Here is a 24,826-nt window from a genome sequence, read left to right on the forward strand (position 1 = left end):
GAAGCTCTTTGGTAAAGTAACTCTGTCAGTGTGACAACGACCATACCCAAATCCACGCCATTCCATACTATCTGATAGCGAACCGTTAGGTTTTGACTTGACCTTTGCACATGGCCCAACATTACACTTTTCCTCCTTCAGGATTCTCCCCTTGCCCCTTAACGCAACATATAAAAACTGCAAGCATTCGACCACGAGACTATTCTTTAGTCTTTTGTCTTGAGTCTTGAGTTTTGTGTACAGTTTGGTCGTGATTTAAATAACTATTTTAACTTCGCTATTTCATTGTAATATTATACTTAATCATTTTCGTGAATAAAAACCTACAAAATTATAAAAACGCAGTTAAGTTAAGTTATTGCTCAACTACTCTTTTTTTATGATTAATTTTACGTGACATCAACGTGCAGATCTGGACTAGCATACATATTGTATTTATACTTATACTTTCTTAAATATATTTTTCTATTATACATTCATTCACGCATTTCCTCTCTCTCTCTCTCTCTCCCCCCTCTCTCTCTCTCTCTCTCTCTCTCTCTCTCTATTATGAGATAAAATCTTAACAATTCCAATGCTATATTCTCATGTTATTCTTTTATTCTGCTTGTTTCTTTAAAATAACAAATTATTCTGAATCTTCTTCTCCTTCCTGTCTATTTTTATTCGTCTTTGCTTCTGCATGTCGCTTAAGTTATGCGAAACGCGCTTGCCCATTTTCTTTACTTTTCCTATTTACATCAATTGACGAATAATATCAGAATAGCTGTTTCATTTGACATAATCTTTTTCCTCCTCTTTTTCACATTAGTCACTTTCAATAATCTTTTTTAAAATATCATTATCGATCGCATTCTTTCACGTTCTCCTTGATTTATTCTCCGATAAAAGGTTGTTGATCTTGAATTCTACGAATCAATGTCGAAATATGATTTACACGTATATCTCTACAAATACTTATTTCACATTTCTAGTAATTGTTTACAATAAATGTTCCAAATTTAGATCTATGTCTCGATGAGCAATGAAACTTCAACGATTTTATTTTAATTCTCTCAAATATTTATCAAGCGTTTAAACATTTAATATATATTTTTTTTAAGTTAAAACATAGTTACATCAGTTATCTGACTTTTATTGTTAGTTTCATCTTACTTATGTAAGAATTGCGTTTAACTTCTTTCAATTTCAATACTGAAGGACGTTTATTACCAATAAAATTGCTCGTCAATGTTTGCTGAAAAGCATTATTTTCTGTTCCTACATTGTACTCCGTGTAAATTACGATTGCCTATTATGTTCTGTAAATTACGGTTGCAGAATAGTGATTGACGACCAATCCTTTTAATGCGAAGTTATTCGATATTGATCGATTCGTCGACTTCGATGTGTAGAGACGCACACATACATTTCCAAGAGCTTGTACTTCTGTAAACGAAGATTCTAGCTGGTTACCAACGTGTTTACCATATCTTGGTAACAATTTTTATGAGAGATTTAATGTTTTTCGATTTCCTCTTTTCTTTTCTTCTTCTTTTTCCTTTTTCTTTTATTTAATGCTCGATTTCGAATATTTTAAATAAATAATATAGTTATACTTAGGTGCAATATTTTCAGAATATTTCTGTCGAAGTTATTCACTCCGTTATCGGTATATTGTACATTTCGTCGGGAAATACATTGGTTTTTAATCTGTTAGAGGAACATGCACATACGTACATATAGAAAACACATAAAACAAAGCATTGATTGGTAACGTAACATTTGGTTGGTTCGTTGAAATACGATCTTGTATTTTGCTTGAAACTGAAATTAAATATCACTGCCACGTAAGGTCGTTTTCTGTCTATGTATTATATAGTATTAGTTAAAATAATTCTACGAACGGATATGCGTATGTTTGTTCGTAGTTTATCTAAGGATAAATCTGTGATACTTTTTAAATTGATTAGTTACTGTCGCATTAACCAATATAATAAGATATTAGCAACTCGGTTCAAATTATAGATTGAGTAGTTTTTTTACAAATTATCGGTTTGTGTTAAAAAGTTGAATGGTTGTAATGTTTGAAATATTTTGAGTTATCTTTTACAAAACAGTCGTATTGTTCATTTAAATCTTTATAATGTGAAAATCAGCTTTTGCAAATAAAGTACATATTTGCTAAGCATTCCGTTGTGATAACGAAATCTTTGTATTTGGATGTAAAAGAAATCTTTTTTCTGGTATAAAGTTTCCATATTTAGTAATTTTATTGAGAGACGTTTTCTTTTTAGGAAAATTTTCAAATGTTATGATGCATAGTTAATAATCGGTGAATAAAAATATGGCATGTAACAATAAAAGGCCGTAACCTAAATAGCAAGAGTAAGATTTCCAGTAACACCAATGCGATTTATTTATTATATATAACAGTGTTTATAATAACGTTCTCTTGTTTGCAGTACCGTTTTTCCACGTTTGATCAAACGTCTCGTAAATCGATCACCTTTATCAAATACACGCCTAATTTTGATAAAGATTGCGAATTTCGGGATGTAAAAATTATGATGTTTAGTGCTGTATTTCTACATGACTTATACGAGTATTTCACACGATAAGCTTTAGTGCGATTTCATTAACATCTGTGATTGAAAACCTATGAAATGAAATGTTCGATTATTGTTTTAAATCCATAACTTTCTTATATTTCATTATTATGCATTACTAAGTTATGATTGCGTTTTTTTTTTCTTATTATAACTGAATTATGTCACATATTATATACAATTATCATATGCAATTATGCTACATTTGAATCTCTTATATATTATCTCATTTCTTAATAAGATACTTTTTAAGAAATTATAACTATATATTTTCTATTACTTACCATTGTATGATAAATGATGTTATTATTAAAAGTTTGTTTCATCTTTGTGTATCGTTCGAGTTGACATAACTTTGAACAGAAATTGATTATTTAATAACTTCTTGTAAAAATATTCAGTGTGCGTATACGACATGCGTTCACTTTTGTACAAGGAATAGATATATTTTTACGAAGACACATAATATCTTCTACTTTTGTAGTATATTAACAGTTTCAAAGTAACTACTTAATTGAATGATAAACAAGAGTAAATAGACAGATAAGTATACGAAAGTATCAGAACGCGTACATTTACAAGTTTTATAACGAGCGAAATATACAATGTTAAACTCGGATATTTAAAACAATTGGAATACGCCAGTAGAAGTAGAAAATATTTTAACGACATGTGCATACATATTGCATATGTATTTCTTAAGCATCGATATAAATTCCAATGCAGTCGAAGAGATATGAAAATACTGATAAATCACGAGATAACATTTAATTTCAGAGATTACACTCAACACTCTGTGCTTATAATACTTTTTTTTATATACGAGACGCGCATAATCGCAATGAATGAAACTTTTGACGATTTGTATGATAAATACTTACGCAACTATTTTACGATAAATGCAATGGTAACAGTCAGTCTCATGTCTAATAGCAAACGTTCTTATTGTATCTACAATACCTCGAATGTGTTTATAAAAGCTATCAAAATGAGATATCCTGTGATATGAATTATCCTATAACGAAAATCAAAATAGTTTTTTTTTTCTTTTTTTACCGAAAGTTTGTAAAAATGCTATCGATAGATGCGTAAAATTTTTCGAATGAAAGTAAATCACAATACGATTTCACTTGGACTACATACAGTTGCACATAAATTCGAACGACTTTCAAATTTTTTTACAGAAAACCTGCTTTCGTCTTCCTTTTTATACTTGTTACGATTCAAAATCATCCTCGTGTTAAGATATTTCTCTTCGATTGTAAGTAAAGATAGTTGGAGCTTAATCGTATATAGTTTTCATAGCTGTTAGGAGAATCTATAGGTAATAGTATTATGCAGATCTAATAAAAAATCAAATAATTTGAATTTCTATTGGCAGAAGTCCGTCACTGACTAACAAACTAGTCGTGCGAGACTAGAAAGCTGCTTGCCGCTCTTTTGTCTCGCTCGCTCTCGATGTAACATAATCGTCCTCTACATTGCGCGAAATCTCATAAAAGTACAATACTGTATTCTGCTTATGTAATCACAAGCAGATTCATTCCACGATCGCTTATCTTTGAATTGCCACGAAGATAGCCTGAAAGATTTCCACAAACATGACGCCAGCATTTTCTACGACTAAAAATAATTCGAAAATGTCATGTAAGGAAGCATATAAATGTGGAGGCAACGATAGCGATTACTTTAATGTACTGCAAGTCAAAAGTGAATGAGTGACAGGCAGAGCGAGTCACTTAATAGCTTCAGCTGAAATATCTTCGATGCTATTAATTATATGGACAAATGTTTCGGATGAAAACTGAATGGCTTCGAGGGAGGCGGGGCATATTCTAAATAATAATTCTGTTATTAGTTACTCTGTAGGTGGGTTCGTAAATGTCATGAGGAGATCAATTTTGCTTTTTTAGATGGAATCGTATATTTTTTAATATATTAGACGCATAATACAAAGCAGTTCGAGAGACCAACAGTACCAGACTAGTTTCCAAGTAAAGGTTGGAATAGGTTTTACAGTTTGGGAGCAATAAAGGGAAAATTAATATTCGACCCAAAAATAGAAAAGCTATGAGTTAAATCATAAACGAGGAAATAAGGCAAGACGTATAAAGGGATGAAAATTAGTATTTCAGCAGGATAATGCGGCTGTGCATACCGTTAAAAACGTGAAAAGTTATTCTAACGGTGTATTTGATGACGCGTGTATGTTGCGATGAGAAAGAATTTATCTTCTTGAAAGACTTAAGGATTTATTTGGGAAGGCCGAAATTCCAATCTCAGAAAATTTGTATAAAAATATAAGAGTCTATCCAAAAGGCTATTGAAAGTTATAGGAAGAGCGTGGAAATGTACAACATTATTAAAATTTGATTAAGATATTTGTTTTCGAATTAAGTTATTGTTTTTTTTCAACATATCCTATCATTCTGAAGCACTTGTTTTTCAGGTAAATGGTTACATGTGATTTCTGGGAATTAAAAAATTGCTGTTTTCCGTTAACGAGGACATTCTTCATAGAGTTGTACACAAAATCTTTGTACGCGTTACTTTCGTCGAGAAAAATTCCGGAGTCATGTTCTTGGAAATGCGAAAATATTGTATGTGCACAGATACATCGTAACACGGACGGATTATAGAATTTCTAAAACATTTTACAAAATATAATATCGCGTATTTAGACGTTCGTTTGGAATATTGTTTCAATAATACTAATTACCTAGAATATTTTTGATATTTTGGAGACATGCGAAAACCGTAGTTGGGAAAATTATGTGGTATGAAAGGGGCAATGACTTGCTCCTTCCCCCACATAATTCTTTGGTAGAATGAAGAATTGCAAAAATGTCAAAGTCACTGTTATCTTCTTTAAATGGCACGTAATACTCTGCTATTTCTATACAAGGACAATCGATGATAAATAAAGGAGTGAAGCAACGAGTTTCACGAGGCAAACTCGACTTGGTGTACGTTTGCATCGACGCAATATCGAAGTGCTTGCATTGTAACGAGTCTTTATTTCATACTTATGTTGCCGCTTCATATCATGATAGATAGTAAGAAACTTCGTTTCGTTAATATCAACAGATCTTTCAGACGGTGAACAATTCATTGAGTTAGGTCTTCGAAGAATGGTAGATGTCGAAAAAGAGCCAACAACGTTACGAGATATGGAACAAAGAATCGTCGCGACATGTGAAATAAGGAATAACAAGTCCACCGATTCCAATGTTGCACTGATAAAAACGAACACCACTACAAACTACAAAGATCTTTTGTGACGTGGGACTCGTTTTACTGCTTCATTTATTGTCGAATAACCTTGCATTGTAGGTGGTTTAAATCGTCATAAACATCCACGATTATACCAGCAAGAAAAAAGCTATCCTATACCGTTTAACGGCATAACGACGGCCTTGAAATTTCCGAAAATTTGTCAGAGAAGACATATTACTGGCAAATGTTTAGCTTCCTCTGTATCATATAACTCTTCTAAATAAAGCTTTCTTGCGCCTCCAAAAATAACGGTGATATCCAACGGTGATCTAAATTATTGGATTATATTTAAGCATCATAATATATGTATTATACATGTATATAAAAATACTGGCATAGTTAAGTGAAAATAGTTATATAATATTGTTAGTTATTGGTATCGATTAGTTGTTATTTAGAGTAATAGCAGGTCGAACAAATGCGTATGATACGTACGTTGATCGATACAGTTTGTAAAATACTGTTTAATAATTTTTGTATGTACAAATACTAAGAAGCTCTTGTGAACTCTAATTATTGTAATTATTTATTGCAATAATCTAATTATTGCAAAGTGTATGTGAGAAAATATCTGTTATACGTCTATTTCGTGTACCTTTTTGAGAATATTTGTGTAGTAAAATCATAAAATCAAACTACTCGCGACTAACAATGATATTGGTTAACGATGTATTGGAATGACTTCAGCGAAGAACGATTTAGACGAACCAGAGAGATCGATATCGTACAATGACTCAATTACAGGTGTTCAATTTATATTTTCTCACACGCGAAAAATAATGTGTTGCATCTATCTTTATCGTCGCGAAATCAGAGATTAGTAACGTCCCATGCTGATAATTTACGTGTTCTTATTTTGTTCAGAAAGAATACATGTAGTCTGTTTATAATATTTATCTAACAAAAAATTAATTATACAAGATGAACAGTGTGATAATGTGATCACCTTAGATTATATAAGAATATATTTTATATGTTCTATTCAGCCTTACAACCAAGGATTAGGCTTGATTTACATATACCTATACAGGGTGAGAATCATTGACTTTATTAAAAAATGTTCGAGGTGAAATCTGTTGTATTAAGGAGCTTGGTCAGTGAATATTCATATTCCATATATTAGTTAAACAAATATTGTAAAACGTATTCTGAAGAAGGAATCGTATGTTTATTTATAAAACGAACTGAGGGTCATTTTGAAAAAAAAAACGAAGTTAATGAAAGGTTTGCTATAATCGTTTATATTATATATTACATATACATTTTCCTATATTATATTATATTATATTATATTATATTATATTATATTATATACATATCGGTGTATTTTATCAAATACGCGAATAAATAAATTTAGAAAGACGTAGACGCTTTTCAAAAAATACGTGAACCATTATTCAAGATGAAATTGAATTTCTTTTAACAAATATTCCATACAAAGTGAAGAAGGATAATAATTATTTTTATATTCATATAGTTAATTCATAACTTAGTAAAAAGTCACTTGGTACTAAATTTGGCACGCAAGTTAGTTGCCGATGATAGAATTTAAAATAATCGATTGTAATAAGCGATAAGTGATGTGACTTCTCGATTTACACGTCCGTTAAATCGACTGCGAAATGAAGCGGAAAGCTGCTAACTAAGCTAGCACTTTAATTGATTAAATTTCCAGAAGCATTTACGCATATTGGAAAGTATGATGAAATAAAATATCTTTTCCACAAAAACTAAATCTACACGAGGCTATAGAAAAAACATTTTTAACAATGCTCATAATATGACGAAAGTTTAAACACGTGTAAAACTCTGTCATATCACTTGAACACCTAGTTACATAGATATTTTTTTAATTTTTGATTTATGTTTATATAGATAATTATCAAGACTTGTTTTATGCATGGTATAAAAATTGGTATTTTCTAGTTAGGTATTTTCATACGAGAACATTGTATAAAGTTGTATGAAGTTTGAAAATATTTCCATAGTACAAGGTCCGAGCGAATAGGATAACATTTCTTTGATCTGTGACTTGTTTTCCGAGAAAATCGAATTCGAACGTATTTCCTTAAAAATCCGATCTATGATGAATTTTCAAATTTATTTTTCTTCGAAATAAAGCGTTTCGTGAACGAATTCTATTCTACATTTTTTACTTATTTTCGCATGTAAAATAACCTTCTGTCGATTATTTATTCCTGCCCAATCTTCAATTAGCTATGTTCAACTATACTTGATAAATTTGCAAACTCGATTTTCTCGAAAGCGAAGGGTCGTATGAAAAAATTGTATTGCACGTAAGAAATCGCCTTATGTCTACTATACTTTCATGTTATTCGATCGGATCCTATGTACGTCATCAGCATTGTGACAAACACAAAAAACTAGCAACAGATGTCTTTCGCAACTGGACTAAATTATGCAGCATAAGTTAAAAACAAGTCTCGTATAAATTTTATGCATCATAAGTTGAAGTCAATAAGAGGCAGATAAGAATCTCGTAGGTAGACAAAAATTTCATTACATAAAATTAGATAATTTTGAGTGGTGCGTTACGTGTAACGATAGGTTCAAGTACGTGGCAAATAGACTCGACGATTGGTCGACTAGTTTCGAACTTTTCAGCCTTCTAGTAATATTTCGAAAGGAAGGAACAATACTTTAAAGAAAGCTCGAACGTAAACGCGATATAAATTTTCCGTTCGGTTATCGAAAATTTTCCATTCGATTAAAATTATCTTTCATAGCTATCATTTTTAAAGTACTATAAATTATAAGTCGTCGTATAATTAAATAAAATTTATGGGATCTCTATCTGTCGACGATAATTCTGTATAATTTTTCTAAGTTTGATGTATGAATTCATGGAAACGATTAATACCTTTTTGATCCTAATGATTTAATTATTCTTTCTAACTTACAAGGCATCCGAAACTTTCGAGACTTTCAAGAATTTCAAGAATTTCCATACTTTTAAAAGCTCTCTATGTTTCTTTTCGAGCATGTTCGAAGCGACTCGAATTTTTCATCACGAATACAGACTCGAAACTGTTTGAAGTGTTCAGACTTCATCGGCCCATGCAGGAACTCTATTCATTCAAATATCTAATAATAAATATCTATATCAGATATCTATATCGAGTAACTGTAAGTAAATTTTTGAAACTGATAGCTTGTGAAGAGAGAATATTTGGCAAATATAATGAACGAATCATTATATCGTACGAGCAGTATTCAAACCCCACGAAGTAAACCTTGGACGTTGAATTTGATTCGAATTAACAAGTGCACATGGAACTTGATTCCACAGCTGGCCCGGTGGTGTGAAAATGGATTCACTGTCGTTATCATATTTTTAAATCGATTTATAGAATTTTTTACGCAGTAATAAATGCGTTTTTGTATTCTTCTCTTTATTTCCCTAAAAAGTATCCAGCTGTTTGTACCTAAACACGATTAATTTGAAAAATATTTAATTTAAAAAAATAGCAGCGTATGAAAATCGATAGAAACTCGTAAACCAACATTTTCTCGTTTATGTTATTCTCGTCTTTCATATGAAAAATTAAAAAGAAAAAAAGTCGTTGAAGTATCTCTTAAATTGTTCGATTTCAAACACAAATATTTTAATACTAAAATTAGACAATTTTAACTTTTCAATAGTCTAACATTTTTACGTAAAACAGAAGAACACACCGATTGCGTACAATGTGTAAAAATATGTATACGTCAATTCAAAAAACTGTCTACGAAACTGTACTGTTTCTACTATTTAAGCAAACATATTACTACGTGATGTATGATATTTACCGGAACAAACGTATGTGCAATGGCATAATATTTAGTCTGTAGTCGAAAAAAAATAAAAATTTTTCTTTCAATTTCCCAAAATTGTAGACGTCGAGATATTTTTCGCATTGCTACAGTTACAAATAATTTCCTTAACTTCGCACGAAATAGCGCAACTATTCTATGTCGAAGGAGGAAGTAAATCGGTGATAGACGCGTAGAAAGCAATTTGTTAAACGCTGGTGTCCTTTTTAGAGAAAAGTTTCAGCTGTGAAGGAAAGCTCTCTAGAGGAACGGGACGAAAATTCAGAGAAAGGCAGTCGCAGAGAAGAAAGTCAAAGGTAAATGAAACCGAAACGAGAGAGGTCAATCTCCTTTCGCGATGAAAACGCGGATATATGTTTCGGCCTGTATATTGTTGCACATTTGAGGCAACGTTTAATCGCGAACTGCTTCTTCCATTCTATTTCTTTCGTGTCGAGAATAGTAGATTGTTAGATTGTATCTAACATTTCTAATGTCACAATTTGCAATCTTGAAGATCACGTAGAAATTAGTATAAAACACGCAATTTTCAATTTCAGCGTCAACTAAGAATCTTGTCACACTGCATGTAAAAGTAACGAAATATTTCAAGAATATTAACTGCATGTTTTCAAACCAATATTTCCTATTAGGTAAATTGTTTGTGAAACAAATTTGTGAACCAAACTATTTATGTAGATACACATCATTATATGTTATGTGATACGTCAATATATTCCGGAAATAGCTAGGCAGCATAAATGTTTTTCAATCATTTTTAAATTAAAGTATTCGCATTAGCAAATTTTCCTCGTATTAACGAATTTTCCTCATATACGTTGTAACGCTTGGATACAGGAAGAAATGGAATATAACGTACGTTCTACAAGACGTATGCTTGTAATTTAAAATGGTTGAAATCGTGAACGAAATACAGATCGCAAGGGAGAAGCAACGAGGCACATAAATATACATTATTTTGCAGTAAGGTAGACGCATTTGCTTACACCTTGGACCGAATAGAACGATGAGTAGAACCTAAGGAACGACCGTTATCTTTGAACGACGACAGTTAGTCGCATTACCAATTACTTTTATCTGTCAATAAGCAAACGGCCTTAACGATTACCTATATGTCACGTGTATATTGCGCACCGGCTGTGACTATTCCTGTGATATATTCGCGTGCTTCAGTTACGTGTTATTTGCGAAACGAGAGCATTATTTGTCAGAGAGGAGATCGATACGGTAATGTCAATAAGGAACTATGATAGCCTACCTTGTTCTGATTTTTCCATTACCTTTGTACCTCCTTTTCGGGCCTTTTCCCTTCTTATTTTTCTCCATTTCTCTTTTGCTCTCTTTTTAGCTTTTATTTTGGCCAAACAAGAAACAAAGTTGTCAATATCAAGACGCAAATTTACTTATAATTAGTAGTTATATTTGCGTAATTGTTGGTTACAACTGCGTTTATGTAGACAATTGAAGAAAATATAAAACAGAATACACTTTCTTATGATACGAGGTTTTTCTTTCCCTGTTGCTAGTGTAATTGTCGAAGAAATTGAATTTTTTAGCTGTAGTTTATGCGTAATTTCGGGTAACGTTAAAGATGATTATTTATAGCTAATCGTCAATAATTTGGATTATCTTTGATAGAGTAAATATGCTTCAAATTGGTAAATTCATCTTTTTGAAATAAAGCAAATTATCATTTTTTGATAAGTGTTCGGTTAAGATCACATAATAGTTATGAAGTACTCCGATTGAGAGCGTTGCATGCGAGTATCAGAGATTTTGTACGTCAGTGTTGATAAAACAGATCTCTTCCATCCAACTTTCAATGTACGAAAAATCTCACACTTTCTTCTTAAACGTATTAATCAAGAAAGATGAATTAATCCGCTGTTCGAATTACCATTATTTAGGACATAATTTACTTATCTAACATTTCCTATTTTTAAATTCCGCACTGGACTTTTTTTTTAAATGAATTATTCATAAATACATACTAAACGTGAAATATCTGAAGACTTCCTTTTCTTAGTTTTCTTTAATTACGTAATTATTATGTACATAAAAGAAATTTCGGTCAAGGTATGTTCCTGTTAGTAATTGTGTATATATGCATGTGTATACAACAATATATACGTAACATATTGTATACATATATTCTACTATATTTTGCACAAGAAAAATATAAATCATAAAGAAGCATCGAAGAATGAAGGAAATGAAACATAATATTTCGAACATGTACATTAGTTTCCTTATTTTATTCCTTTAGTACCGTTTAAGTCGCTTAATGCTGCTTCCATTTTTTAATGTTTACCGTTTGTCACGTATTTTTTAAATTTCTATACCTGATTAATTACATTCGTTTCTTTTATATTTCAATATGTAAGATATCTACATACGCCTATCGGAAAACTGCCAGTTTAACGTCGATTTTTTTAAAACCACATTTCCAAAAAATGCTGCGCTTCATTCTTTATCAGTCTTCCAGAATCGTAGCTTGAAATACATAGTGGAGGGGGAACAAACCGTACTCTTTCTTTATAAGCGTTTTATACAGCTGTATGAACTACATATGTATATAGACACTAGATGCGTATATATGCGGCACTGTCGTATGATTGTGCGACAGAGAGTAGCGTGGCGTGTACTGGCGTGTAGTCTAGAGTCTAGACTCTAGACTGCTGCGCTATAGTCAGGGGCGAATCAAGAATGGATGCCAACACCCTGCATAATAATGCAGCGAGATATAATTAACCTTACACTGTACTTCTATAATTAGCTACCTTCCTGTCTTTGAATTCTACCTTTCTATTCAATATTAATATAAGATCTATATAATATGTAATATAATTTGCGTGCCCATTGACATATGCGGGTTTCAGAAGCAAAACGACTACTTTTTCTTTTGGCGAGTAAAGAACACACGTTAAATTACAGCTTATAACTACTTTAACATAAATATATCACTCGCTATATGTATATTTCCCTTTCGATTTTATCTTCCTTCTTCGATAAATGGTCAATGTGAATGAAACTTGCAAATAATTTCTCTTTTCCTTGATTATTTTAGATACGTATTGGATTTTACTACGATTACGATTTCGTTTCTAAATTTCTAAATTATATATATGTACGCGATAACTATCACTAGCGATATTCGACATTTGTAAAAATAAAGTATCGGTATCTTCAAGGTATATAAGAACAACGTTTGAATTAATAATAATATCGTATCAGTTAGCTTTAATTCTTTTTATATTGATATATTCGAAGCGCCGTATATATTTAAACGATTATGTGGTAGCTTTCGATATATTCAAATAAACGCTTCACTTACGTAATGCTCGCTATGATCAATTTCTGTAAATGAATAACTCCTACAGTGACCCTATGCTAAGTATTCCAAGAAGCAATAAGCCTAGGTAGATAGCTTGACTAAAGTAATTGATTGCCGGCTATATCTACAAGCTTGGCTGTATTTTGTGTTACGTAATTCTTGAAATGACCTCTTCAGTTTTATTAAAGCATGGTTCAAATAAGATAATCGTGTTGATTAATCGTGGTCATAAGAAACGTCAGAATTTCTAAAATATCGCCAATCTCCGTAAATGATCGTAAATAGCGAACGTAATACAAATTTCGTCCGTTAGTCAATATTTTGGTCAATCGATCAATATTCGTACGTGTGCAGAGCTTCTTTACGAGAAGATAACGTCGTTATTTCGCCCGAAATGGACGGCGAATCAATTTTTTCAGGGATCATTTGTATTTACCATTTTAATGGTAAAACGAATCGTATGTAACGATGATCGGAAAGATACGGCCCTGGGTGCAACGCGTATAGCACGCGGTCGTATAGTGAGAGTCCAGGTTCTGTCGTTGAAGCAGACGAGAGTCAGTGCAGGTCGTGCGGCAGGTTCGTCTGCTTCGCCTGTTTCGTCTCTGTGTAAGCTTTTCGCCTTGTACGAAAATCGTCGATATTAGTCACGTTTTGAGAAGCAGCTTTTTGCCAAACTTCCGGATAACAGGCGGTAACGTAACCATACGCGTCGATCTTACCGCGTTGTTGATGTTGCGGTCGACGAACTAAGATCGTCCACAATGAAGGTAAATAGTGATGTGCGTCGTTCGACTAGACGATCGAAACGGCGAATACAATTAGAATCATGAGGCTTGACATTCGACGGAAAAATCGATCACACGATGGCTTCGTGTCATATTTTATTGACGATATTACAAAACAGTGGTCGATGATGATCGGTATAAAAGATAGGTTAGTGCGCACGATGAAACATCGCGTAGTGTTATAGCTAAGTAACGGTATTAGATGGTTGTATAATGCAGAACTCGCTATCTATATATCATAACATCAGTTCTCTGATTCGAATTCAAATTTTACAGACATCTTAACTTATAATCGTTAAAATATTCTTTTAAATCCAAATACGAAATTGATAAAATTGATAGGAAGCGGAAGAATAAGTGATAAATACTATTGTTACAGAAATTGTATAATTGATTGAAACATATTTATCTATGAATCACAATTGCCTATATTTCTTGAGTAAGAAATTAGGAATTAATACTGCAAAATAAATGTGATAATTCACATATATTAACTATCAGTTTATTAATATATTAATAAGTATCCTATAGTAACGATATTGTTCAATAATAATGGGAAGCAAATTAGCTTATACATACTTGATACTCAATTCATATATATGTACATATACATACATACATACATACATACATACATACATACATACATTTCTTCCATGTATTTCATAACGTAAACGTCTAACGTCATAATAACGAATGCACGAGCCTGCAACGTGTAATTTAGCATTTCATGTGGTCTGATACGGATTGTAACATTTTAAATTTGACACGTTTAAAAGATAGACTACAATATGATGATACAGAACGTTGTTATGATTAAATTAACAAGCTGAAATTGATTTGTTATCAGTTACCGCAGGTATCGTGGAAGAATTTCAATAAAAATTGAACGCAATTTCTGAAACACCGAAGCACGAACAATATTTCAGATATCGCTAATACGCATCGCCTGACTTGGATAGATTTATCAAAGATTTACTTTGTTTATCGTCCATTATTGCTTGATCGTTGAAACGATAATATGTATGTATTAGGAAATGGTATTGAGAGCTGCGAAGCGAAATTCAAAGAAGGTCATTGTAAACTGCGATATAATCCTATCTACGTTGAACGCTAAAAACTATGCTTACCGACTTACGAAAATCCCCTTTTTTTCAGCCGAGGGATTCGTGCATGAAAAATAAGGGTCTCTGCCGTACCATTTCTTCCATAGAATGAATAATAAGGAAATTTCTTATATCTGGCTAAAACTTGGTTGGTATGCATAACTACTTCCTTGTCATTTATTCCAACAAAGCAATTTACTGTTATTTCTCCGTATCCACGATAGATTTCATATTTCCGACCACGGTATCAAATATCATATGTGAAGCTATTTCCTCTCATAGAATCATTAAACTTTATTTTGTATTCCCAATAGCATTTATTATCAAATTAATAATTTTCCATGTAACGTTTAAGAAATAGAAAACTATATAAATCGTAAGAAAGTCGTTCAAAGTCGCGTCTCGTCAAATGTTTCGAGATGTTTTTTAGCCACAATCAGTCAGCAGCACGCGGTTTACGTCGTACGTTGTAGCGGTGTACGTTTTGCGTAGCAAGCCACGTTACGTCAGCGACGCCATTCGGTTGTGGCGTTACAGCTAATAAAATATATTTTTCTGGCCGGCAAAGGCTGCTCAGCACCAAAAATGGTAATTATGGAAACTTTAAGGGCGCATGATTAACTTTCTCGTTCGGAATATTAAAATGTTGTTTACCTACATTCGCGAGGTAAGAGGATCCATTGAAAAGGTTACTTGGACTATTTTCGTTTTGATAAATGGCAATTCCACGCGTGACAGCAGCGAACAACTTATCCAATTTCCTTATCTCGATTTACGTTAAGAAAGATCAGTCGTATGTTTCGGCAATAAAAGATGTTCTAGAAGGATATTCGTGTTTATCGGTTTATACATGGATTACGATACGGTGTTATACGATCCGTAGCTTCATTGCCGTTCATAACTTTCCAATCTTCGTCTCATTATGCAAGACATAACAATGTAACTGCCAACGATCAGATAGCAAGATATCTCTCTACCAAGTTGCATAAATGTTATAGCGTATCGTTATTATTGCCATTCAAAATATTCGATCTATTTCTAATATTCACGATTTTGAAAAAGAAAACGAGATATAAATAACGTGCTCGTTATTTCTTTCGTTTTAGCGGGATTCTCTTTTTTCCACTGTCACGTTCGTGTTTTCTTAATTTGGTTGTTTTCTAATGTTTCGTTCCTTCTTACTTCGTATACTTCTAATAGCTTCATGGATTATATAATATTCAAATACAAAATTATTCTGTTACACTGTATGATTCTCATAACATTTCGTCCTCTTATTGCTTGACTTCCATGTTATTCATTGTTTTTATCCGTGTGAATGTAAATTAATAGTCGTAATTCAATTTCTTTGATATTAATTTAAAATACGGCGTGTGTGTGTGTGTGTGTATGCGTGTGTGTAGAAGCTCGAATCTCCATTCGTACTTGTTTCATTAAGAAGTCTCCCTTTCATCGAATAAATAATCCAAAATCTCTGAATGATAGATTTAAGCGCAAAGTGCAAACGGGAAGAATTATCGCTTTTCCCGAAGTATGCAAATATTTACATCTAATTAATTATTGATACAACATGGGTACCTATTGCAAAACAAATAGCAGTTCACTTCGGTCAATGCATTTGAAGATAAGACGAATCTTACGCAAAGTAGACGTACTTTGTCTAAGTATAAGAAATACGTTACAGATAGAAGTAATTCTGTTAACTTGAAATTACAACTTTACGTTCTTGCGAGATACCATTTGATGTTTCAGCGTAATCCTCGTATAAATATTCATTATTATACAATGATACTTTCAAGATATTTTCAATTTATATATTTATAGAATATTTTTATACAATACAATGATTTACCGAATGCAAATGTTTCGATTCTATGAATGTACATATTTAAAGAAATGTATAAAAAAGAAACTATAGAAAATATGTGTTAAATTGGAAACATTCACGGTTACGTTATTACGGTAAAAATGTGACATTCTACATTCACTGGAGCCATCGTATTGTCCTATGGAAAATAGTTAAACCTTTTCGCCTTCTATTTTGCCTACTTACGAAAAGCAACTGTAATAAGAGAATCGTAATACGGTCTTAAAAAGTTCGAAATGTTACAAATTAATAGAATGCATTTGATAAACACATACGTGTCATACTATTCACCGGATTACTCAAGATTTGTATTTCTCTTACATGTCATATGCACTTGTAAAACATATTACGATAAAATTGATTACAATGAGAGTTTACGTCAATCTATACTTTGCTTATCTCCTTATCTTTTTCCCCCTATAAATTCTACTATTGGCAAGGTACGAAGCCAATTGTATGGTATTATTTCATTGGCAGTTATGCAGTAGTTTATTTCCATTCATCACGTACAAAATGAGAATGTCTTATTAGCGATAAGTTATCGTAAAATAAACTATTGTTTATCGCCAACCATTAATTATTAAAAATTAGCGGTTAAATGCTAGAAACGTCTTCGTTGAGCACATAATGCTGCTGGTAATCGTTGCTCGCAGTTGCTCCATAGAATTCAATTACGTAAATACATATCCGAGGAGTTACTCGTATACAGACAACGTATCTTATTTCGTTGTTCAACAGCTAGTGAGAATATATAGTAAGATGAAACGAAGAAAAGAAACAACGATTTCGTGCGACGTCGAAGGTATCAGTGGTATGAACTTTTTAAAAAGAGTCGATAAAACGAAATTGTAATGATCGCGTCTTAGTGGCCACATGTTTTCCCAAGGATGTAAACCAGCTACGAAAAGAGACTACCTAATAATACGAGACTTCTTGGACTGTTGGATCTGTAGAAGAAAAACTGGATACGTGCAACGAAAAACGAAAATCGTGAATTCACGTTACGCCAGACATGTAAGTTCTTTTTGTACAAAACGTACGTAGTTTTAACTATTCTATTTGTGTTGACACATGAAATATTAAATTTGTATAGATTACGTATTTCCTCGTCTGCGTTAATTACGCACTCTGCGAAATATTTGTTTTATTTTTCTTTTTAAACGAAGGTAGTTTTAAGCTTATACTTAGGTAGTAGTATAGGCTTATGCTATGGAAACTTTATGTATTCGCGTAGCTTCTGAACGTTAATAGCTGTAATTTTTGAGAATTAATTTTTAAATTCATTCTTGTAACGTTAATGTCACACGAACATTATAAAATATCGACATGCGCTCGAGAGGACAAATTTTTTAATCCGAAATTTAATAGTTTTTCAGAGCAATGTCTACCGATAATATAATGCAAAATTCCTTTTCCTCGAAATATCAACGTAATCTATCTTTTGTGAAAATTCTATAATTTATTGTAATTAACGACATTGATACTTTCTATTAATTTTACTCGTACCTGCAGTAGATAAATTTCGCGATTCGCAATTGCACAAACTTGAAAAAATTCTTCGATATGCCAAGGAAATGATGCTTACTACTCGTCTACTTTTCCCGTACTTTTCCATTTCTGTTAATTGATGATAGCAACCTTGTTACGTAAATCCGACAGAGTTTAAAAGGAGATCATTAGTAGATGCAAGTTCTAGGTTCTGTTTCATCTAAGCATCTGGGCTGCTATATTATATACCTACTCTAAAAATGCACCGCAATATCTTGCAAACGAGCAATTCGTAATACCTGTGTTTAAAATTATTTAGACAATGAATTAATAGAATGAATCAATTAATGAAACAAGATTGATAATTATCATCCCGATTACTAGTCTCTTGTTTGCATAACTGAAATTTGTATAATTTAATGTATCCAAGAATGTTAAAGACTTTGTATACTTTGGAACAAGAATGAAAACATTACACGTGTATACAGGGTGCTTCTTAATTACTCTCTTATTCGTCGCGATAAAAAAATTGTTTCAGACAAAATTTGCGTGGTGTCGTGGAAGACATAATGTGCTTTTATTTATTTGATTTTACGATCACTTTAAAGGTTGAAAGATCCATTAAAGGTGGCATACAAATCCTTAAATAGACTTTTCGTTACGTGCTCTTGTAGCTGACATTTAGACGTTTTCAAAAGAAAGAAAAGAGCAAGAACAAAGAAGTATTCTTTTATCAGCCTATTTATTTCATAAAAATACTCTCGAAATTAGTAGAGTCTTTCTTTCTTTTTATTGTGATTCTTAGCATTCGCATATTTGATCTTTCACGACAACAATTTACAATCTTCCTTAAGGACAGAAACAAACGAAGTCGAAACTTTGCAATTTCGATTACCAACCGGGAATGTCAACGGAACGAGTCTCCAGATAACATCGAGCAATGTCGCTTTCACTCGATGGTAGACAATGCTTAGCTGTCGCTTTTGTTTTCGGTGAAAGCACGGCTGTCTTTCCCGTGAACCTAAACGATTGTCGCATTCGTTTTATCATCTTCGACGAATCATTCTATCGTCTACGTGGCATAGGCTAGTAACGAGTTGGGAATAGTAATTGATATTGTTACATCGATGGTCGATAGTTGCGTGCAGCAAGCTCATGCCGCGGCTTTGCCTTCGCTGACTCGTTAGCTTTATTGATAATCATACCTTACCTGTCTGCGTATAACCTGTTCGCTTACCTGCACCGATTTCTTGCCGGATGTCTGACGTGGAATCACTTTCCGCGGCGAATTCGAGCCGTTTTTTAAAGCAAACTTTTAATCTTCATACGATTTAACTATCTCGATAAAAGCTTCGACATGTGCGCGCCGCGCCGCGTTAATGTTAGTCGGCTAACTATACGATATATTCCATTCGATGGTAAAAGCGAGAGAGAAAATTGAAATGTCCATCGATAAGATAACGATTGAAACCTGCGAGAGCGTCGAGTTGTCAGGGAAAGGACAGAAAACTGTTTAAACTAAATAAAATGTTTAAACTATGTGGAACTGGTTTTAACTTATCAGAAATATATCGCGAGCGAGCGAGTTTGTATCTCTTCTTTTCAATATTATTCGTTTAAAAGTAAAAGTTGCCAGTTTAAATGCCTCTATGGTTTTGAATCTTCAATTAATAACATGTACATACCTAATGACTGCCTCTAATGAATACCTCCCTCGATCAACGAGAAGAAAACAAAACTAAAGCGAAACGTCTTCCTCTAGTCGTTAATGATTGACCATGTACCGAGCATGTACACGTGTGTTTCATCTGATCACGTGAATCTGGGAAACGTATTAATATTGTTTTTCTGGCATTAATAAAGCGTGTGACACTAAGTACATTCAGCATCGCTGAAATGTACATGAGTATAGTAAACGAATATTTGTGTTGGAGGAATTTAAAGAATCTCAAACGCTGTACCTTTCCCGCAAAGATATATGTCCCTCATCACATTCACAACGGAATAACAATGTTAAACGAATCAGGAGAATGGCTACTCAATTACGTGCAACTGTGCAATTATTTAGGAAGATCGCATGGCTCGCATAATACACCAGGAATAGTTAAAGAATATACTGAGAAAACATGAACAATCTTATCGATGTGTCACAGTAAATTTACCTTAATCTTAAACAGAACTCTATTAAAGACAGAGTAACGAGAATTATTAAAAAAAATTCCTTTCGAAAGAAAAAACACTAAGAAGCTGAATAAATAGTACTATCTTTTCTGAAATCGTAATTTCGTAGGGAATATAGACAATGAATTAACGAAAGAGTACAAGAGGCCACCAGCTTACTCATTCCAAAGAAATCAAACCTACCCTTCATGACGCTTAAACTGTTGTCAAAAGGCTACTAACAAATTTTAGATTCGTTTATGGCTCAGTAACCGCCGTACAAACGTAGCGCGCAAGAGTAACTCAACGTCTCAGCACTAACCAGAAGAAGGCAAACTGCTGCCCTCAGCCGCATTCTCACTGGCCATTCTAAGCTTACGTATTCATTAACGAAACCACCATCAACTCGGTGCCAAATCTTGCGAAGCACCTACAACCATGCAACACATTTCACTGGACTGCCCTATAAATTTTCATTTGAAAAAAATAGTTGCAACATTAAAGTCAGCGTGAAGCCAAACCTGAAGAGTTCTGAAAGTATTCATAGCTTCGTAGCAAATGGTGATATTTAGTGTATACGAGCGTAAATCTATCGCTTAAATGGCACTTACAGAGATTTACATAAAGGCGATGTTGAACGTGCCACTGTTTAACGCTATTAATCATCATTTACAAATGGAAGTTACTCGTGAATTCTATACTACAGTATTCCAACTGATACGTAGAATGTTACACGATAAAAAAAAACATTTTTTCATTTATAGCGTTATTTGCAAGAAATCTTCAACTGATTATTTGCATTCGCGTGAACTAATAACAATCGCGGATTTGGTGGATGAAAAACAGATCGTTGCTTTTGACTGGCTGAAGGATTCGGATCCTTATCTCCAAATAATATCTATGTTGAAGTTAGATGCATTGACGATTATCAGCGGATACAGTTAATAAACTGACTGGGATCATCATTAGTCCCTTAACGCATTTGATGGTCTGTCGAATATTTTCGAGCTACGTAAGCTGGTAATAAAAGAATAATTATTATTAGCTTAGTATGTTTGCATAGCGATATTTATAGTTAAGAGAAAAACAGTTGTTATAGAATTATAGCTACTAAAGAACAGAGACACCAATTGTTATGGATTATTGCATACTTTCCCATTTAGAGAATTTTTTATCTACTTAAACTAGACATATTTTGTCAGAGGTTTCCGCATCGATTAAATTAATGCATTTAATCAACGTAGAATTTTTGCAACGGACAAAACGACGTTTCAACCATATATCTGCTTCTTATAATGTTTGTACTCTTGTTTTTTCAACATACTACGTCTGCAAACGCTATTTATACATGACTTCTGCGTTGTTTAATTAATCACTATGTGAGAACATATATCTAGATACGAAAATACTAAAGACTATGTATAAATACTTGTATTATTTGTACGTAGAAGATGAACTTAGAAATCGGTACAAATTGGATAGAAATGTGTTCAGTGTAAATAATTAATAGTTACGAGAAAGGTGGCAATTGATTTATAAATTTGTCAATATTGATGGAACGATTTTATCCATTTTCCGACTGTCATAGTCTTTAGATAAATATAGATGAAACATTTACGTTTCATGCAAAATCGCATTTGCCTTATGAGACGTCTATACATCGGATATAATTTTAATAAGATGATTTTAATTATGCGTAACTCATTCGGTTAATTTAGAAATCTTTGTCGACTTCAAATTCTATACAATTTATTACACTTTGGTACTTGCTGTTTTTGGAAATAGCGTACTTTGATACTTGCTATCATAAGCTCAAATTTTAATAATATGAGAAATGTGTAGGAAGCATATAGGCATCGTTGAATGATTTCGTAGGAGGAACGTGAAAAGGAGCAATTGTTTTCTCTCTTGAATTTTTCGAGATATCTTTTTATAACGAAACATATTCTTATCTATCACAATCTTGTATCCACTGTCAAAATATATTTGAACATACTCGAGTTATAACCGTGAGATGAACATCAAGAAACTAATCAGATTGTCAAGTACTATAGTGGTACATATGTGAACTCGACTGGACTATGGGCACTTGCATTGTTTACGTTATAAACATTTGAAGTGATCTTCATCGGTTGTGATAGAGTCTGTGAGACAAGTTTCAATTTTTCTTAGCATGATAACACCACAAGCTTTAATTATAATACGTACGGTTCACCATGTCCTCTGGAATAATAGATTGCATCTTCTTTTAACTTTCAATGAAAAGAGATCCAATGACATCACATTTGATAAACATACTGAACACGATATGTATATGTCCATTGCATCTAATCTAAAGATTTAGAAATGTTTTTTGCATATGACAGCACCTCGTGCAGATAATCCAGTAAAGATATTGTAACGTCGTGATCCTTAGTTGCTTATTTTAGAAACTGCATTGCCAACGAAATTCGCTTCGAATATTTATAACACATATAATAAATTTAAGCTTTAATTTAATCACTTCTTCGATGTTGAAGGTCGATCTGAAAATATAACTTAAACGCACGCAAATGTATTTTAACGTTCGTTATAAGATGCAATAGAGCAAAATGTTTTAAAAAGGTAGCGATGATCTTTTATTGTTTTTTAAATAATACCCGTAAAAAGAAGAACGTTCCTTAAAAAACATTTAAATTCTGTTTTAAACATTTCTTACATCATTAAAGATAAAGAGGATATTTAAGCGCATTTATACTGACAATCAGACACCAGTGTATAATGGCGCGAGGCTGATCATTGGAAAAATTAAGTAAAAGGAAAGCAAGCGATGCGGATATTAAATTTCCACTTGTAGGTACTCAACTTTTTACGAATTTTTGAAGAATTAAATTCATGGAAAACTAAAAATATACCAATTCTAAGTGGGAAGAGGCTCGTTGAAAACAAAGGAGATGTTCAGGTATCCTCCATATGCTTGGATAATCTGCGAATTTGAACAATACCATACAATCGAGTTCTTCGACATTTTTCATTTAGGTATAGTAATACACATCATACGCAATTGTTGTCATACGAACGTTCGAGTGGGAAAATACTTGATAATTTTAATCGATCTCGCGGTTGATATGTATTTCTTGTCTCTCGATACATTATCAATATTGATAACCGAGTCGTTTCTCCGCCTGTAGCTACGTATATCTATATACATTACATATGCATATATTCCTGTTCATGAGTCACCGGACGCTTATTAAAGCTGGCAAAAGGATGAAATCATCTGAAATAAAATTTGCATTTATTAGTTGTTTGTAATATATATATTGTCGCATATATATATTGTATTATATATACAATATATATATATTCTTATTTCAATATTCCGGTAGACAGTCTGAAAGATCTGGCAACCGTATTTGGCAACAACCATGTTCGTGTCAATAAAAATTGGTTACAAAACGCTTTAGGAATTATCGAATTCCCCAAGTTTTCAAGTGTTATGATTTTATATTTGACCGTTTTCGGAAGTGCTCTAACGTTTTGATAATCAGTAGATAAAAAGGACATGTATATTGCATGGAGTGATTTATACAATATATACAATATGAGATAAGTAACAATATGTATTTACATTATACTAATATCGAAAATCGTTATCGATCACTTTCGTCTTTAGTTACAAGATCATTTCGTCTTTCGTATTTAGTTCCAAGCAATAGGTCGCTGGTACGTTTTAGAGGACATTCATAGGGCGTAAAACAGGCGTATAAAAGATTGTTTTCTAAAGCTTAAACTATTCGTAAGATGCTGCTTAATGTCACCTCAGTCACATTCAAACGAAGCGAATGAACTTGGACAAAATAAGGAAGCTCATTTTTGCGTATATTGACCCGAGGAATATGGCACGAGGCGCTTGAACTCTTAGGAGATTGCGTACAGTGTGTAGAACGTGATGGATGGACACACAAAGGCTACATAGCATACATGAACTTCTGAATTCTGCGTTTCGTATTTTACGTTCATTATGAAAGTATTTAATAAATACAGCTTTGATTATACAATTTATTTGACGAATTAAAAGATTATAAGCTTGGAACTTTAAGTATACGATTTTTTTATGAATTTCAAATTGTATATTAAACAGTTTATGTTTCATATTGTTGTTAATGTAATTGTTTCGGCTAGTAACAGTACCTTTCTCAATTAATTTTGTTAACATCTTCGAACAAATTTCTTACGCAAGTTCTTTTCTCTTGGCATTTGTGTCTCGCTATTATTTCCTAATTTGCTTTTTTAATCATTCGGACAATACTGCGACGTGTGTTTGGGATCGCCGTTTTGCATAAAAATGAAATTCTGTCGTGTTAGATTCTGTTTATGTGAAATTTGTATAGCACTAAATTATT

The 24,826-nt window shown here is 32.6% G+C and overlaps 1 protein-coding gene across 10 annotated transcripts in view; it reads left to right on the forward strand.

The window, feature by feature from the left end:
* The window catches only part of LOC100644530 (dual 3',5'-cyclic-AMP and -GMP phosphodiesterase 11), a 146,746-nt gene that overhangs the window by 6,020 nt on the left and 115,900 nt on the right, over window positions 1–24,826 (forward strand). For 2 of the 10 annotated variants that reach the window (XM_048409725.1, XM_020865193.2), the window contains exon 1: window positions 13,579–13,802. The exons of 4 other annotated variants lie outside the window; for them this stretch is intronic. Coding sequence is in view for 1 of the 6 variants with exons in the window: in XM_048409718.1 (XP_048265675.1) it covers window positions 15,035–15,074 (40 nt within the window). In the remaining 5 variants the exon portion in view is untranslated. Of the gene's footprint in view, window positions 1–13,577; window positions 13,803–15,009; window positions 15,075–17,531; window positions 17,808–24,826 lie in introns of those variants that run through there. 4 more of the 10 variants (XM_048409720.1, XM_048409723.1, XM_048409721.1 and 1 more) reach the window with 4 other exon arrangements.

Source organism: Bombus terrestris, chromosome 10 (genome assembly GCF_910591885.1).
Source record: "Bombus terrestris chromosome 10, iyBomTerr1.2, whole genome shotgun sequence".
NCBI lineage: Eukaryota > Metazoa > Arthropoda > Insecta > Hymenoptera > Apidae > Bombus > Bombus terrestris.